General features: G+C 42.5%; 1 protein-coding gene and 1 non-coding gene across 2 annotated transcripts; one reads left to right on the top strand and one right to left on the bottom strand.

Annotated features, from left to right (window-relative positions):
• Nucleotides 1–1,167: 1,167 nt before the first annotated feature.
• On the bottom strand, nt 1,168–12,027 carry CCDC117 (coiled-coil domain containing 117). Its single transcript, XM_040251406.1, has 5 exons — nt 11,709–12,027; nt 10,950–11,003; nt 6,896–7,120; nt 6,312–6,449; nt 1,168–4,076 (listed from the first exon to the last, which is right to left on the bottom strand). Exons 1-5 carry the CDS (start codon nt 11,888–11,890, stop codon nt 3,839–3,841), a joined length of 837 nt encoding a protein of 278 aa, XP_040107340.1. The 5' UTR covers nt 11,891–12,027; the 3' UTR covers nt 1,168–3,838.
• A 1,284-nt stretch (nt 12,028–13,311) lies between these two features.
• Nucleotides 13,312–13,383, top strand: TRNAC-GCA. Its single transcript has one exon. It is a non-coding gene; the product is annotated as a tRNA-Cys (tRNA).
• Nucleotides 13,384–18,535: the final 5,152 nt, after the last annotated feature.

The following is an 18,535-nucleotide window of genomic DNA, read 5'->3' as shown; positions in this document are numbered from 1 at the left end:
ATATGTTTTAGCTTTCAAAATTATAGAACAAGCATCTGAAGATTGGGGTTCAGGTAATTTACATTCAGTGACATCACATGAAAGAAACAGCTGTATTAACAGGAATAACACACAAGAGTATAGATGATTTGAGTTTTCATTTCCTGCACAGATGGGTGAAAATGACTAAACACTGTGCTCAGACCTGAGAAAACACCTGATATTCAAGGGTATCTTCATATTGAAACACTAAATTGAATAGTTAAAAAATGAAAATCAGGATCTTGCTCCACAAAACCAAAGTAAGATTCCTATTAAAAGCAAAAGGTTGTACATAGTTCTGATTATTATAAACAGGTGACAGATGGCTAGACACCAATTCCTGGAACCTTCACACACCAATGTGTGCCTGCCTTCCTGTTTTTCTAGCAGGTGTGCTGCGGGTACAGGCAACGTAGGAACAGGCATGTAGGCAGTCAACTCCTACACCAGGAATACTTTATGGCATCAAATTCTCATCTTCAAAGACATTCAGTCAACCCCGTGACTTCTAAAGTTAATGAAGGGACAGGAAGACTGGCTTGTTTACCCGCTAACTGGTTTTTAAAGACAACATCCTGTCTTCTGGAGCTGTATTCTAACACCATATTCTAACTGCATGAAGTTCATCTTTCAAATGCCACTGGTAAGAGTATTTGAACCAAACAGATACATATACAACTATATTCCCTCAAGGTGTTTAAAGTTACATTGCCTGAACTACACCTGACTAGTTTATTTCAACGAAATCTAAACATGTTAGGTATTGCTGTCAAGAAACTGTATGTAAAACCACTGGTCAAGTAGGAAGAGCCCTGGACCTGGTGAACTGATTATACTAAATTGTCACCATCTACTTAAGCTGAGTTTTCAAATCTATAAAAATAAATTAGGTAACTTTTAGCCGTGATTTTCAATTCCGGTAAAAAAGGTAACTGCATTGAAAACTCTGCCCACCCACAAATAGGGATCCACGTTTATCCAATAATGGTTGTAAACATGCAGGCAATACTGCCACCCAGTGACCTGTCAACTCAAGAAAGGAACGACCATGTTACTGAACATTAAGGACTTTTCCTACTTTCTGGACTTTCCCAAACTTGCTGATTTCAATTTACTTAAATGCAGAAATACAAATACCTCAGAAAGTCCAAAACACTTAAGAAGTTTTATTGAAAACAATAAAATACAGAAACACCAGATTCTCATTTTAAAGTAAAACTGACAGCATCTTCCAGAACTTTCCTAGTATTCCACCATTCTTATCACAAAGCCAAGTTCCAGATCCAAAATAATCAATGAACCTGCTGGTAAACATTCTTCTCATGGTTAGAGCTACCACCCTACTTTTTAATTGGACATTTGCACCTTTTCAAGAATGAGTAGCAATTTTTGATTAATATCTGTGATAACTGGACTTACTTTCTTCATATTAATTAAAAACAAAACCACACACACCCTAATCAAACTCAGAGGAAATATACATTTGTTCATTAAAGCTCACCTGCTTTAGATAACCTTTTCTCATCACACATTAGCATAGTAAGCCAATGTTTGATCCATGCTGTAAAAGTTTTACAAAATGAAAAGACCTGTTAATTCCCGAGGGAAACCTTAAGGCAAAAACAAAAGCCTTACCCTACAAAAAGGGAAACAAAGCAAGTCATGGGGCCTGTGGAGACGGCTCAGATGAGTAAGCACCACAAGGATGAAGAAAATTTTTGTACAAACGAATGCGGGTTTAAAAAGGTGCACTGAACATCCATGTTTCCCGCAGAAATGATCGTGTCAGATAAAGTGACTCCTGAAACAAGTTCTGCCTGGATTTCAATTAACAGAATCCTGCTAGTTCTCTCCTACATAAAGCCTTGGTATCAGAGCCTTGTTCAGAGAGCTCTTTCCTACTGTTCACTGTACAGACCTGGACCCCAGGCCTGTCCAACCCCCCTACAGAGGACAGTGTAAGTGTGTGTGTGTCCTTTGGAAAACTGTCATCTCTTCTTCACCTCAACACTGGGACTAACTCCAAATTCCAGGCAGTCACTTCCTCTTTATGAGCTGTAGCAGAACTAACTTTTTATCTGGAGACTTCTTTAAGGCTACGAATGTTACAAGTTGGTCCCATTAAACAATGACCTAGAGGCAGCTGACATGGCGTGAATCAAACACGTGCACATTTCAACAGAACACAGTTTACATTCATCTCTAAATCTGAGATTAAGAAACTAGTAGCTGGTTTCCAACTGGTTTCAATACTGGTTTGAAGTCTGAATAATCTTACTGTGTAGACATTAAATATTTTGTTTAAATATTAAACAGTATATCTTTTCCTGACTATCCAGACAGAAATAGAAAAAGCAGGAACTACAGGCAGAAGAAACAGTCCAGTTAACAGACTTGTGACTTCTACGCCATCTGTAACAAGGGGAGGGACTTCGGCATGGGTTTCAAAATTGCCTGGGAGCTGCCTCCTAAAGTCACCTCTACTTGGCATAAACCATTTTTTCTATACAAGGTATGTGATTCCTACTAAAGAAAAGAAACCCAGAAAACAAAACAAAAAGAACTGGGGTGGTCTGCTGTCTGATAAAAAGGGCCAGTATTACACTCATTTAATAAGTTATAGTGGGTATTCTGTAGCACTAAAGGGACGGTCACTTTACTTTGTACTATTGAGTCCTTGCCACGCAGAAGAGCTGTTCCTGAGAAAAAAAATACTTCAATCCTGGTTACTCTCAAGAGGACACCTTGAGCCTGGGTAGGGTCCTCCGGATGATTTCTGGCAGGCAGGAAGCTATTCTCTAGTTAACTTCTAGGCTTACTGCACAAAGAGTTGAAGCACCAGGCAAACTGGCTATTTCAGTAAATCTCAATGTCACTTGCATGTGCTCAGTTAATTATTCAGTCAATATTTACTAAATTAACATTAAAAAAAAAAAAAAAAAAAACAACCTGCTTCTACAGGCACATTTCTTTAACTACTGAAATAATATGCTGGGCTGAGCTGATACGGCACTTCCTCAGGATTATCTAAGGATGCTTTTCCCAGAGCCAGTTCACACACTGGTTACCTCGTAATCTTCTAAACTATCACTCAAAGTTAATTAGGCTGTAAACATCGCTGAAGAGCTGGGTTTACCAATTATGCAAGGGAAACCGAGGAGCCACAGTAGCACAGGGTAAAAAGCCTCGGAGGAAAACATTTTTTTTTTTTGTTTTCCACTGCATTGTCAGAGGTGGAGGGGAGCCACAGCACTACTGGCTATTTTAATCAATAAAGCTACACTGAACTGACAACTAATACACAAGTTTCAGAGCCTCTGTTAAATTCCCCAGCAATAGGCCTAAGCTACTGTCATCTTCCTCCTCCCCAATAATATCTAGTCACCATTATAAACAGAGCTCATTTATCTGAAGTTGTGGCTCAACTGTCAGGGCACAGTTGTAGTAGGGAGAGCACTCTTTTTTTTTTTAATGCATCTTTTTCAACTCAAGTGTCTGAATATTCTCCAAGTATCTGAATGACTTAGACAATGTGACAGATGACTTAAAAGTCACATACGGCTTCTACACTTGACTCTGCAGAATGTACTCTCACATTCCTTTAATAAGCCCCCTAGAAAACTGCTTTTCCCTTGAGACAAGTTTCCTTGGCAAGAAGTTGAAGAAATGGCTACCCAAAATCAGAGTCCCACCCCAAATCACAGGTGGAGATATTACACCCGTTTCCAAACTTTCAAGTCCCTATATTATACAAGCAGGCTCATGACTGAACACATAAGCCTCTGCAACGTGACAACTTTAGTGTAGAAACTGGTTTCTAGAGTTCCATCTCCTCTTCTGTGCAAGCAGCTGTCTCCAAACTATTGTAAACAGGCAACCCTGTTGGCCGAGGTTCCAAGAACAGTTCAGTTCTTTGAGGAAAGGCAGTGCCAGCAGCTGCGTGCTTAGTTTGGCTCTCTCCTGTGTAGTTCTTAGCATTAGATGACGGCTTTGGCTTATCAGAAAGGAGTTCAGGGAGAGGTTTCCAGAGCACAAGCTCCATGGAAGGACGGCTCCTAAGACAGGAAATATATATTTGTATCAACAACTTTACAAAGCAGAAATAAAAGACATAGGTTGAAAAACTAATGTTTGCTACCTAGTATATAAAAATCGATGGGAGGACGTCCCTGGTGGGCCAGGGGCTCCACATTGGGAAGACACTCCCAATGCAGGTGCCCAGGTTCCACTCCTGTTCACCGAATTAGATCCCACATGCTGCCACTAAGAGTTCTCATGCTGCAACTAAAAGATGCTGCGTGCCGCAACTAAGATCTGGGCAGCCAAAAAAATAAAATAAAAAAACAAAACCGGATGAGATGTGATAAAAATAGGAGAATTATGACAATCCAAACTTATCTTTACAAAGGCCACTCAAGTACATAAAATTTTAGAGTTCTGCACGCATTGTAAGCAAAGCAACTGGCTGCACTGAATGCTGTGATTAGAATATAAATGTTCAATATGAAAAACAGAGGCCCTTGATTTAACATTATAGTTTCTTCTTAAACTGTGGTTAGTATTAGCAGATGTCGGTTATTATCTTGTACTAAACCATTATAAATAAAAAGAAACACTGGCTAAACACACTAAAAATACCTCAGCAAGCCTTTTGCTTATTAGTACAGCTATGAAGTATATAATGCTTTGTGTAGTAAGCCACTATCTGTGTCTACCACACCCCAACCTATTTCATCTAGTGCCGGTTTGATGGTTTCTGGGACCCAAGTGCAAGGCAAAATAAAACAATGAAGAACACCCCACAAAGGTTAGCTTCTGGAAAACTACCAAGAGCAGCAAGTGCTAATGCTTTACACTGGAGGGCAATGTGACCTGCTTACTCGTGGCTAAACTATTTACCCACCCTCAGGGCTGGGTAGTTAATTATAAGCTCAAGCTAGGAGGCTAACGCAAAACCCCCATGAGCTAACATCCAGCAGTAGGAGAAACCACAGTGTCTAAAGACAGTCATCTACCTAGTACCAGTGGGACTGGTAGCCTAAGAGAAGTTTTCAGATATCTGACACTTACTCTCACAGTACCAAGTCTATTCAAAGTCTTTTGTAGGAAACACCTACAGGGCACTTTATATCTTGCGTACTACAGTTGGCCCTCCATATCTATGGGGTTTTGATTTGGACCATTTTATGTAAGAGACGTAAGCATCCCTGGATTTTAGTATTTGTAGGGGTCCTAGAAGCAATCCCCCATGGATACTGAGAGACAACTGTATTTTACAGAGTAACGGCCACTTGAGCCCACTGAAGTCATTCTCATTAATTACAAGCTACCGTCAGTTTTATGTCGACGGGCCCAGGCTGCGTTGCTTTCAGGGTCTCACGCTCGCTTCCACTTCCTCTACTGTCCTTACACTGTGCTGTCACTGCTCACTAGCCATGAGTTTGTTCTGCTCTCACTTGCTGTCTGTGTTTTCTACTCTGATGGCAGAGGAAACCAGGTAAGTGAGCTCATCAAATGGTCTAAATGAAGAGCAAAATGGCTCTTAGAGCTAAAGGCCTGAGGGACCACACACTGTGAGATACAAGTATGAGCTCTAGACTGTGGCCTTTGTGATAACTTTGATTGCTGGTAAACTTTTCAGTTTTTTCTAAGGTCTTAATGGTGGTCCAAGATAACAGAGAGCCACGTAAACAGGTAGTTTTCAAGTGTGGTTCCTACAACCTATCACAGTAATTTGAGAGAATGGGTTCTTTCTTGCTAATCCTCCCATCCCCAAGTATTAGACTATGAGTGCATTTCCAGACTTCAAAACAACCCAGGGGTAAATAGCAAGGCAGCCACTCCTGTGAACTTCCAATTCCCACTTGCATAGCATTCCACTCACCCCAATGAACTAAGAAAAGGTCTCCAACCTGGGCTAAACATAAAACCTACTGAGCTTTCACTCGGTTGGTGATCAGAAAGTGTTTAGAGACATTGAGTCTTCCTTTTAAGATCATAACTGGGGACTTCCCTAACATCTGACTGCCAATGCAGGGGACATGGGTTCAATCCCCTGGAGCAGTATTTCACAAGCTGAGGGTCAAGCCATGCAACACAACCACTGAAGCCTGTGTGCCCTAGAGCCTGTGCTCTGCAACAAGAAAGCATCACAACTGGAGAGCAGCCCCAACTACTGCAACTAGAGAAAGTTTGTGCACAACAATGAAAACCTAGCACAGCCAAAAAGAAATTTAAAAGAATTTTTTAAAAAGATCAGAGTTGAATGGAAACCAGAAACCAAAACTTACATGGACTCAATCATTTTTTTTGTAAAGATTTCATCAAATTCCCTCTTCAAACCTGTTTTCATGGTATCAGAAAGGACAAGGCTGGGGAGACGGTTAATATTTCTGTCAGCTTCAACTTCTTCGTCTTCGTCAATTATTCTAAACAAAGGCAGACACACACAAAAAAATTATTTGGTTAAACTTATATATTCTATTAATTGGACAAAATTTTTAAAATAAAAAAGGATAAACTCAACAGGTGCTACAGCAGAAGGTCAAGTAAAGTATTAAACTCTACTCTGGAGAGAAATAAGTATATACACAAGAGCTGTTCAACATTTGACAAAAAAGATACCAAATTTGAAGGCTAAAACCCTCATAAACCAAAAAATTGATATTCAGAGATAGTAAATGAAAATATTTAGTACAATTCTATGAAAAACGCTTACTTTAACATTTAAAGTGCATACTTTAAGCTTCTTGATTTTTATAGTTTGACAGACTGAGGATTAAGGAATCACCAAATGATGAATTAGACTAACTTGAAAGAGAGGAGATGTTACATAGAAACAACAAGAAGCCAGCCGGATATGTGGCCCATTTACCTGTCCTCAATTTCCTGAAGCCTCCTTCGGGCAACTTCACACTGTGGTTCCCCCGTTGTCTGATCCATCTCTTCACAAATAACATCTAACATACCAGGTGCAGAAAGGCCACTAGTGCACGGATTTACTCCATGACCCTCTATATCCTGATGTGCACAAAGAATCCAGTCATTAGGACCAGCACAGAGCCCTGCTTCAGTTAGCCTTTTCTTTCTTACTGGACAACTGAAAAAAAAAAAAAAAAAATCAATGAAAATCCTGACTAATACAAATGAAACATGTATCACCAGCACTGCTAATAAAATTCTGCTATGAAAAAACCTCTTTTGACAGTATGTGATTATAAGATGGAAAATCACGCATTTTCTTTTCTGTCATTCTCACAGCCACCCTGAGATGTTTCCCTTAACGTCTGTCAAATTAGGTGGCACCTGCAAGATTTTGCCTTTCCAGATTAGAAGTGTTTGATATGGGAACTTAAAGTCATTCTTACTTACTCAGCTCTGGAAAGGTCAAGTGGGAAGTAAAGAAACCAAGAATCACAAAGTAGCAATTCAGGGCCAGCCGTACTTTCTCATACTGCTGCAGCTCCATTACACTGGGCATAGGAGGAGGTGGTCTGCAGGCACCCTATATTCCCTTAGGGCAAAAATACATGCTTCATCAGGTCTGCAGCAAGTACTACAGGTGCAGATGACATTGCTAATTTCCTGGTTCTCACCAAAAATGGTAGAGGCTGTCATTTGCTGTATGGGTCCCTGCCTAATGGGGTGCACTTTTCTCCCAGCTTGCAACATAAACTATCTTCACTTTCTAGAAAATTTTACATTTCACTGAGATCATAGGAGTTCAATTCAGATTGCTCTGCACATGTGGAAACAAGAAGGTAGAAAACTAAAGTGCTCCCTCTAAAGTGTCACATAAGGTGAGTTGTATTTTGGGTACCAAATCCCAGAGACAGATGCTGTATCCTCTATGCTTTTCATAGAGGATTCTCACTAAAACCTCCTGCCTTGTTAGGAAGTTCAACTGCTCAAGCTCTTAACACAAACTAGTATTTGTAAGCACTACAACATGCCCAACATTTAGTTGTTGTTTAGTCACTAAGTCATGTCCAACTCTTTTGCTACCTTATGGACTGTAGCCCACCAGGCTCCTTTGCCCATGGGATTTTCCAGGCAAATAACTGAAGTGGGTTGCCATTTCCCTCTCTGGGGAGCTTCCTGACCCAGGGATTGAACCTGTCTCCTGCACTGCAGGCCGATTCTTTACTACTGAGGGGTGCCCTGAACAGACAACCAGCCCTGCTCTGAGTATTTAGACCAAAAGAATGTTATTGCCTGGCTATCACCAAGCACAATCTCAATCATATGTTTAGCTTATAATTAGTTTTAACTCATAAGTATTAAGAATGTCTCTCCATAAATTAAACACTTCTGTAATATTTAGATAGTTCTAATGTATGCGATGTTTTGGAAAACAGAAGAAAAAGTTATACACATAGGAAATCATCTAAGAAGGAGCAGAACAACTTTATAGAGATCAATGATGATTAAGTCCCAGAGAAAATGGGACATAAAAGACTTTAAAGTTCTGATAAGAGCCACTAAAGTAGCAAGCAGGCAACACACTTCTGGGCATTCGACATCCAACTGTCCAGTCCCTTATCCTCCCAGGGCCTCAATCTCTCCATCTGCAAATTAAAGATGGTTAACTTTTAAAATCAATGGTTTTTACACTTCAAATTTTTTATTTATGACATTAGAATTATTTAATAATCTCCTAGGAAACTTCCCTGGTGGCTCAGACAGTAAAGAATCTGCCTGCGATTCAGGAGGCTTCAGTTTCATCCCTAGGTCAGGAAGATCTTCTGGAGAAGGGAATGGCCCACTCCAATATTCTTGCCTGGAGAATCCGTGGACAGAGGAGAGTCTTGGGCTACGGTCCGTGGGGTTGCAAAGAGTTGGACATGACTAACCAACAAACACTTCCACACTTTCAAAAGATAAAAGCAAAGAGGTCCTTGTGGATCCACAGCAATCCCAAAGCTATAAAGAACATAAATATTGTCCGGTCTAGAGATTTTTTATTTTAAAATTTTTGGCCATGCCACGTGACATCCAGGATTTTAGTTCTCCAATCAGGAATCAAACCCACGCCCCCTACATTGGAAACATGGAGTCCTAACCACTGGACCACCAGAGAAGTCTCAGATGTTTTTTTTAAACTGAGGCAACTTTCAAATCTACTGTCTTGTAGGTCTATGTATCAACCTGGTGAGAAAATTAAAAGTTTCTGTTGGCAAAAAAAAATAAATCACACAAAAGCTGAAAGACAACAAATCTGGGGAAAACACAACATACATAAAAAAGACCAATAAGTCAATAAAAGATCTGCAGAAACATGAAGAATTCACCCAAAATGAAACACAAATGGCTTAAAGGAAAAGATAGCTTAACGAAAGATGTTCAAAATCGCATTTAATTCACAAAACATAAAAGTGATCTAATTTCTTTATTTATAAAAGGCTTGCACTCATAAAAATACATATAGTAATTATAAAACAAAAATCCATGAAAGTAATATTCAAGATACAGAATGCCATCAGCATCCCTAAATGGTACTCTATTCCCTCCTCCCTGTAAGTACACACCGTCTTTTACAACAACCATTTCATTTTAAAAAATATACATTATCATGCATATAAATATGCAATATTAAAAGCTTTTAGTTCTGCCTGGTTTTGACCCTTATATAAGGAATTATACTGAATATATATACATTCGTGCTATGTTTCTTTTGTTCCTACTATGCTTATAAGACACATCTGGGTTGGTAAGTGTGGTTCAGTGTTTCTTTTTTGCTGAACTGAACTCAGCAAAAATTTATTATGTCCAGATACTGTTAACTTTGACCCATCATGAACAAGGATGCCATAAACTTTCTTGTACATGTCTTCTGATCAGCATGCATAGTCAAAAAAAGAACTGCTGAGTAAATGGGTATGTGTGCTTCAACTCATTCAAAACTGTTTCCTAAAGTGTTGTAGCAATTTACATTCTTATCCAATAGTGTCTGTGAGTTCCTGGTGTTATAGAACCCTCCAATATCTGGCAGTGGAGTAGTTTCTCACTGTGCTTTTAATACGCATTTCCCTAAAGACTGATGAGGTCGAATATCTTTTCATTTGTTTGGTCATTTTGATATCCTCTTTAGGGGAAGTCTTTTACTCATTTTCTTTTTTAGACTGCCTGCCTATAACATGCAGTATTTTCCCTATCAGTTAAGAGGTGATCAAAAAGTTTCAAAATACAATTCTGATGAGAAGATGGAGAAACACACATTCCCAAAGTTTAAAGGAGTATAAACTGCCAACAACTCTTGTTTAAAATTCAAAATGCATACATTTAAGGATTGAGCAATTTCCCATCTAGGAATCCATTTATCTAATTACAAACACAAAGAACTTAAGAATGGTCACTTTAGATCTGTTAGTATTAAACTCCATCACCGGGAGACTGGTTAATTACCTATTCCTAGCCTTACAACAGAATTCCACTCAACTGTTGAAAAACAAATGAGATAGAACTCTATGTGTCCATATGCAACAAGCTACAGGAGAGTAAAATGAAAACACCAGTGTTGCAGTGTTAACAGTATGTTACTAATAAATGTAAAACCCCAGAATTATACAGCTATAAACTTGCACATTTTTACATTGTCTTTCTTAAAGGGAAACAGGCAATAAGGATAACCCTCTGGGGAAAACTGGGAGGGTAAGATTTTGCCTTCTGCGAATTTTTTTAAATTTTGTGCATGTAATAATACTCATATGCCTCAAAGTTCAAACATGACAATCGCTTATGCAGTAACAAGCTTCCCTCTGACCTGCCCAGCTCACTTCTCTAAAAGGCAACCCGTGTTGTCAGTTCCTTGGGCCTCCTTTCAGAGACACCTAATGTTCCACCTTTTCACTTAAAAACAAATAGTTATGGATATAAAATAGGTTAAATTAAGTGACCATTAAGTGACTAAAAAAGCACTTGAAACTTACTCATCCTCCTCCTCCTCCTCCCGCTTGTGTTTCTTTCTACAGTGAGTTGAAATACTGTTAAAACAAACAAACAAACAAACAAACAAACTCAGTCAGTTGAGAAATTTACTGAGCTGGTACATTCAGCATCCACTTTCAGGCTCCGATAATCTTGCCCACACCACTATCAGCTCTCCCCTCCGTTGCCCTGTGGGATGGATATACAGGTCACACGGTCAGTCAGGTAAAAGTGTTGGCTGGTCCTGACAAAATCACACTGAAAGCTAAAATCATTCGGTCAAGGCCGGGGGAGATAAACTGGGGCGACCAGCGTAGGGAAAACGTATCGGGGCAGGCACCATGCTAAGCACTTTAGTTTATGATCCCACTAGAAGGACCCATTTCTCTCCCAAGTTGCGGATGAGGAAGCTCAAGAGTCCAAGAGTCCCTGAAAGTTACCAACAGCAGCTGCCGGGCCGCAGTCTGGAGGGAGCGAGGCGTGTGCGCGCCCAGGGCAGCTCCAGGCCCGGGTCGGTCCGGCTCCCATCCCCGCACGCCCTGGGTGAGCAGACCTCTCCTCACATCTGCCGGCGCAAGCGCGCCGAGGTCGGAACCGGACCCCCTCGCTGTGCGACCTCCGCGATTTACGGCAACCGCCTGTGGGGCTCAGTCTCCTCATCCGCAACTTGAGGCTCAAGAGCCCCCACCAGGGTCGCGAAAAGGGTCAACCAGCCCGCGCCGGAGCCTACACCCGCCCCCGCCGTCCCCCGGTCTCCTCACCGTCCGCGCGCCGCGCTCCCGCCGGAGCTGCTCGGGGTGGCGCGAAGTCCCGGCCGCGGGGCCAGCTCGGCGCCCTCCGTCCCCGGCGGGAAGGCCCGACCGGCGAAGGCCGGCGGCGGCTGCAGGAAGTCCGAGCCACCGCTCAGGGGAAGGCCGCTAAACGGCCGGCCGAGCGCCGCCATGGCCGGGGAGACGAGGAGGCTGCGCCCACGACCCCGGCCGTCCGCTTCCCCGGGCCCGGCAGCAGCGGCCACAGCGACTGCCGAGAGGTACCCGCCTCTGAGCCCGCTTCCCGACCCCACGTCACGCCTTCTAGAACCCTCCACCCCAAGCCGCCCGGAGCACGCCGGGATTTGTTGTGTGTGGCGAACTGCTGGCGCGAGGGCTGCCGGGAGCTGAAGTCCTTGAGGACCACAAACAAGATGGCTGCCCGGCCGAGTCTTTGGGGCTGGAGGATGGCCCTACCTAGCAGAGGTCCGAGGTCCAAATCCTCACTCGTCAAGTAACCTCTGTACCTCAGTTTTCTCAGTAGTAAAACCTGAAAACAGTAGTAAAACCTGAAAACAGTAGTACCTATGTTCTTAAGATTGATAGGAGAAGTGAATTAAAACCTCTAGAGCCCTTAGAAGTTCTAAGTTAGAACACATCTTGGCACATAGTGTTAGTCGCTCAGTCGGGCCCGACTCTTTGCGACCCCATGGACTGCAGCCCGCCAGGCTCCTCTGTTCATGGACTTTTCCAGGCAATAATAATACTGGAGTGGGTTGCCATTTCCTTCTCCAGTCTTCGGTGTTTTAATGTAAATGAAGTTGGTGACACTTTAGAGAAAACAGCATGGAAGATCAGGAAAAGCCTCAAAGTTCTCCTGAGCGGTACTGGCAAGCCTTCCAGCCTCCCTCTGGGAGCATCCAGAGACAACTGCTTGCTAAAGGGCTAGCAGAGTTGGCCATCCCAACCACTGATCATGACCATATTTCCCGTCTCGGGAAACCGCACCACCGTCTAGTCTGAGTTGCTTATACCAAAGTCAATGCCCTTCAGTCAAAGACCACCAAGAACTCACACTTGTGTTGCATGTGGACACATAGAGTTCTACTTCATTTCCTTTTCAACTGTTGAGTGGAATTCTATTGTAAGGCTGTGTGTGCTTAGTAGCTCAGTCGTGTCCTATTCTTTGCGACTCCATGGGACTGTAGTCCGCCAGGCTTCTGTGTTCATGGGGATTCTCCAGACAGGAATATTGGAATGGGTTGCCATGCCCTCCTCCCGGAGATCTTCCCAACCTAGGGATCAAACCCAGTCTCCCACATTGCAGGTGGATTCATACTGTCTGAGCCACGAGGAAAGCCCCATTGTAAGGCTGAGTGTAGACAAATCTAAGTTTTTTGTATATATTTGCAAGTAGGTAAATGGATTCCTAGGTGGAAAATTGCTGACAGTGTTTTTAAAATAAACATGTTCAATACAATGAGATGCAATGCACTGAATGTTTGTGTCCATTGCACCTCATTGTATATTAACCCAGATGGAGTAGAACATGAGGTTAAAAACAAGAAGTCGAAAGAAGCAAACATCAGCAACGAGCATTTATTGAGCACTTCCTTCCCTGGTGGCTCAGATGGTAAAGCGTCTGCCTGCAATGCAGGAGACCCGGGTTCAATCCCTGGGTTGGGAAGATCCCCTGGAGAAGGAAATGGCAACCCACTCTAGTACTCTTGCCTGGAAAATTCCATGGACCGAGGAGCCTGGTAAGCTACAGTCCCATGGGGTGGCAAAGAGTCAGACACAACTGAACAACTTCACTTTCACTTCCTTTCACTATGCTAGGCACTGCTTCTTACTAACTCCACCACAACTCTGTACTTCCCTGGTGGTTCAGACAGTAGAGAATCTGCCCATAATGCAGGAGACCCAGGTTTGATCCTTGGGTCGGGAAGATCCTCTGGAGGAGGAAATGGCAACCCACTCCAGTATTCTTGCCTAGAGAATCCCATGGACAGAGGAACCTGGTGGGCTATAGTCCACGGGGGTCACAAAGAGTCTGACAAAACTGAGCGACTAACATACACGTGTGCTAGGGCACTGCTTCTCATCATCACCACTTTGCAGAATAAGAGGCTAAGATTCAGAGAGGTGAAGGACCAATCTCAAGGTCTCACAATTAATAATGGTGGTTCTGGAAATGTTTGATTGCTTCCGAAACTAGTTATATCATCACTGCTTTCTAAAAGGAAATAGAAACTTTTTTTCCCCTGCTGAGCATCCTCCAAATGCATATTCGAGGAAAGATCCTTGCATTAGTCAGGGTTCTGCAGAGAAATAGAAACTACAGGATGTGTGTGTGTGTATATATATATATAAATATAAGAGGAGATCTATTATTGGAACTGACTCACTTGGTTACGGAAGCCAAGAAGTCCCACCATCTGCCCTCTATAACTAGAGAACCAGAAAGCCAATGATGTAATTTAGTCTGAGTCTGAAGGCCTGCCAATCAGGGGGCTGCTAATGTGAGTCCATATCTGAGTGTGAAAGCCTGAGCACAAGGGCAGAAAATGGATGTCTCAGCTCAAGCAGAAGGAGGGAGCCGGTTTGCTCTTTCTCCTCCTTTTTGTTCTATTAGAGCCCTCATGGCTCAGTCGGTAAAGAATCAGCCTGCAATGCAGGAGACTCCCTGTCATTCGATCCCTGGGTCAGGAAGATCCACTGGAGGAGGAAATGGCAACCCACTCCAGTATTCTTGCCTGGGAAATCCCATGGACAGAAAAGCCTGGTGGACTACGGTCCCTGGGGTTGCAAGAGTCTGACATGACTTAGCCACTAAACCACCGCCAGAACCCCCACTGGATTGGAGGATGCTCCCCACATCAAAGAGCCATTTGTATTACTCAATGCGCCAATTCAAATTCCAATCTCTTCCAGAAACATCCTTAGAGGCACACCCAGGAATAATATTTCACCAGCTATCAGAAAATCAGTTAGCCTAGTCAAGCTGACACATAAAATTAACCATCATAATCCCTAAAAAAATTGATGTTCCTGCTTTAAAAAAAATACAACAACCTCTATAGGACAGAGAAAAACCTGTATGTTCAGGGCTTGCCAATGACATTCCAAATAGAGGACCCCCTTCTCAAAAGCAGCATCTGGGGGCCTCCCTGGTGGCTCAGTGGTAAAGAGTCCACCTCTCAGTGCAGGAGACACAGGTTCAGTCCCTACTCCAGGAAGATCCCAAATGCTGTGGAGCAACTAAGCCCATGAGCCACAACTAGCACAGCCAGAAATGAATAACTAAAGTTATTTTTTAAAAAAAAGAAGGAAGAGTAAACTAAATACAAAGCAAGCAGAAGGGAGAAAGTGATAAAGATTAAAGCTGAAATAAAAAATAGAAAAGGGACTTCCCTGGCAGTTCAGTGGTTAAGACTCCACAGTTCCAAGGCAGGGGGCATGGGTTTCATCCCTGGTTGGGGAACTAAGATCCCACATGCTGCAACTGAGACCTGGTGCAGCCAAATAAAGTTTTTTTTAAAATCAAGAGAAATGAATGAAATGGAAACTTGATTCTTTGAAAAAGCTAACGCAATGTGACAAACATTTAGCTGGACAGATCAAGAAACAGAAAGCAAAGACTCAAATTATTAAAATCAGGAATGAACGAGGTAATTATAAGGGAAAACCACAAATAACTATATGCCAACAAATTAGACAATTTAGATGAAATGGATAAATTCATGAACAAATTAATAAAACTGATTCAAGAAGAAACAGAAATTTTGAATAGGCCTATGATAAGAGACTGAATTAGTAATAAACAATCTTCCTACAAAGAAAAGACCAGGTCCACATGGCTTCACCAGTGAAGTCTGCTGAATATTTAAAGAAAAATTGACACCAATCCTTCACAAATCCTTCCAGAAAATAGAAGAGGATGGAAAAATTCCCAATCCATTATACAAGGCCAGTATTACTTTGATGGTTAAATTAGATGCTGACTAAAGAATGTCACTCATCATCTGGCTTTAAAAGGATTAGGTCATTAGCCACTGCAGTAGCTGACTTTCTGCCCTGAAAGGACTTCAGGACAGAGATTAGGGATGAGGCACTCTGCTCTGGGAGATCTGCCAGAACAGGTCTGCGGATAGGTAGTTTCAGGAAAGAATTGTATGAACCCAAACTCTTGCATCAAAGCACTAAAATCATTAACTAAGATATCCGTTTCTACTTTAAAATAGTACAATATTTAAATTTAAAAATCAGTTGTATTTCTCTACACTAGCATAAATCAGAGAAGGCAATGGCACCCCACTCCAGCACTCTTGCCTGGCAAATCCCATGGATGGAGGAGCCTGGTGGGCTGCAGTCCATGGGGTCGCTAAGAGTCGGACACGACTGAGCGACTTCACTTTCACTTTTCACTTTCATGCATTGGAGAAGGCAATGGCAACTCACTCCAGTGTTCTTGCCTGGAGAATACCAGGGACTGGGGAGCCTGGTGGGCTGCCATCTCTGGGGTCACACAGAGTCGGACATGACTGAAGCGACTTAGCAGCAGCAGCAATAAATAATCTTGAAAATGGAATTAAGAAAATCATTTTGTTTACAGGAGCATCAGAAAGAGTAAAATACTTAGGAATAACTCTTAACAAAATAGCATGTGACTTTTACACTGAAATTATAAAACATTTGAAAGAAATTAAAGACAATCTAAATAAATAGGCAGACAATCTGCCTACGTTCATGGATCAATACACTTAATATTGTTTAATAGTTTTTAAATTGAAACCTTTTTTTTCTTGCTGTACCTGAGACATGGAGGGTGTCTGATCAGGATTCTCTGATCAGGGATTGAACACGCCTCCTGCATTGGTAGGTAGAGCCCTAACCACTGAACCGCTGGGGAAGTCCAATATTGTTTTAATATCGAATACTCCCCACATTGATCTGCAGATTCAATGCAATCCTTATAAAATTTCTAGCTTTTTTTTGCAGATATTGACAAAATGATTTTAAAACTCTTAGAGAAATGCAACTGTTGTGTAACAAAGATTTTGGCCTTTATCTCTGGTTCTGGAAGGTGTTTCTGTATCCTGAGAATTACCTGACTGATAGGTGTGTGTGTGTATTATGAGCTCTATGGGTTATTCCTGAGTTTATGCTAATGAATGAGGTGATCCCAGATGGGGGCTGGTCATCAAAAAGACCAGCTATGTGATTAGAGGGTTGGGGCTTTGAGCCAGCCCAGCACCCAGGGAGAAAGAAAGAGACTGAAGATTGAATCCAACCACATGGCCAATGATTCAGTCAGCAATATTTACACAGTAGTTCAGTCAGTTGTGTCTGACTCTTTGCGACCCCATGGACTGTAGCACACCAGGCTTCCCTGTCCACCACCAACTCTCGGAGTTTACTCAAACTCATGTCCATCGAGTCAGTGATGCCATCCAACCATCTCACCCTTTGTTGTCCCCTTCTCCTCCTGCCTTCAATCTTTCCCAGCATCAGGATCTTTACCAATAAGTCAGTTCTTCAAATCAGGTGGCCAACATATTGGAGTTTCAGCTTCAACCTCAGTCCTTCCAATGAATATTCAGGGCTGATTTCCTTTAGGATGGACTGGTTGGATCTCCTTGCAGTCCAAGGGACTCCCAAGAGTCTTCTCCAGCACCACAGTTCAAAAGCATTAATTCTTCGGCGCTCAGCTTTCTTTATAGTCCAACTCTCACATCCATACATGACTACTGGAAAAACCATAGCTTTAACTAGACGGACCTCTGTTGGCAAAGTAATATCTCTGCTTTTTAATATGCTGTCTAGGCTGGTTTTACACAGTAAAACCCCAGTAAAAACTGGATGCCAGAGCTCATTGGAGCTTTCTGATGATGAACACATAGATATGCTGGAGGATGAAGCACTCTGAACGCATGGGAGAGGGCCTGGAAACTCTGCACTCAGGAACACCCCTCTTCCCCACTACATCTTATACCAGACATAAGATGTATCCTTTCGTTTGTACCCCTACAAGGCAGCTGTAATCAAAATGTAACTTCCCCTCAATTCTGGGAATCATTCCAGTGAACTGTTGAACCTAAGAGGTGTCACGGGAACCTCCTGGATTTGTAGCTGGTCTGTCATAAGCATAGGTGACCCACTTGACGCTGGCATCTGAAATAAGGGAAATCTTGTTTGACCCAGTCCTGTGCCCTTAAACCTGGTGAGTCTGATGCCAACTGTAGATGGTTAGTGTCAGAATTACACTGCAGTACTGCGCTCCTGTCAGAACAGCAAGGGACCCGGAAAGCCAAACAGTCTTATAAAAGAACAGAGTTAGTGAACTCGGCCTCTCTTCTATGATGAGAAAAACACACGGAGTTCTGAGTTGCTGCCCAGACATTTTACAGGGTGATAACCCTGCTCACACCCAGAGTCTGAACATCTAGATAAGGGCTTGAGTTTGGGGTGCTTGCTGCTCAGTTCCCACTTTGCTTTTCCCAGGGCGCCTTTTAAAGTAACCACGTAAGAGTTAAGTGGTTAAGTAAAAAATTAGTGATCTCCACCCCAATTACTTTATAAGTAACAAGTGCTTACTTCCCTGCTCTCTGAGGCTTCCAGGGTGGCTCAGTGGTAAAGAATCTGCCTGCAATGCAGGAGACATGGGTTCGATTCCTGGGTCAGGAAGATCCCCTGGAGGAGGACATGGCAATCCACTCCAGTGTTCTTGCCTGGAGAGTCCCATGGACAGAGGAGCCTGGCGGGCTACAGTTCATGGGGTCACAAAGAGTCGGGCTCGACTGAGCAACTGAGCGCACACAGCCTGCTCTCTATCTCCA

Source organism: Oryx dammah, unplaced genomic scaffold, assembly GCF_014754425.2.
Source record: "Oryx dammah isolate SB20612 unplaced genomic scaffold, SCBI_Odam_1.1 HiC_scaffold_12, whole genome shotgun sequence".
NCBI classification, from domain to species: Eukaryota; Metazoa; Chordata; class Mammalia; order Artiodactyla; family Bovidae; genus Oryx; species Oryx dammah.
Note: the sequence above shows the minus strand (reverse complement) of the source record. Positions and strands in the feature narration are given on the sequence as shown.

What these genes read in the sequence shown, in the direction of transcription:
- CCDC117 (XM_040251406.1), bottom strand. Translation starts at nt 11,890, where the DNA reads ATGGCGGCGCTCGGCCGGCCGTTTAGCGGCCTTCCCCTGAGCGGTGGC. An exon ending in CTTCAGGAAATTGAGGACAG is followed by an intron (nt 6,450 to 6,895) that starts GTAAATGGGCCA and finishes GCCTTTGTTTAG; the next exon opens with AATAATTGACGAAGACGAAG. An exon ending in AAAAAAATGATTGAGTCCAT is followed by an intron (nt 4,077 to 6,311) that starts GTAAGTTTTGGT and finishes TTCCTGTCTTAG; the next exon opens with GAGCCGTCCTTCCATGGAGC.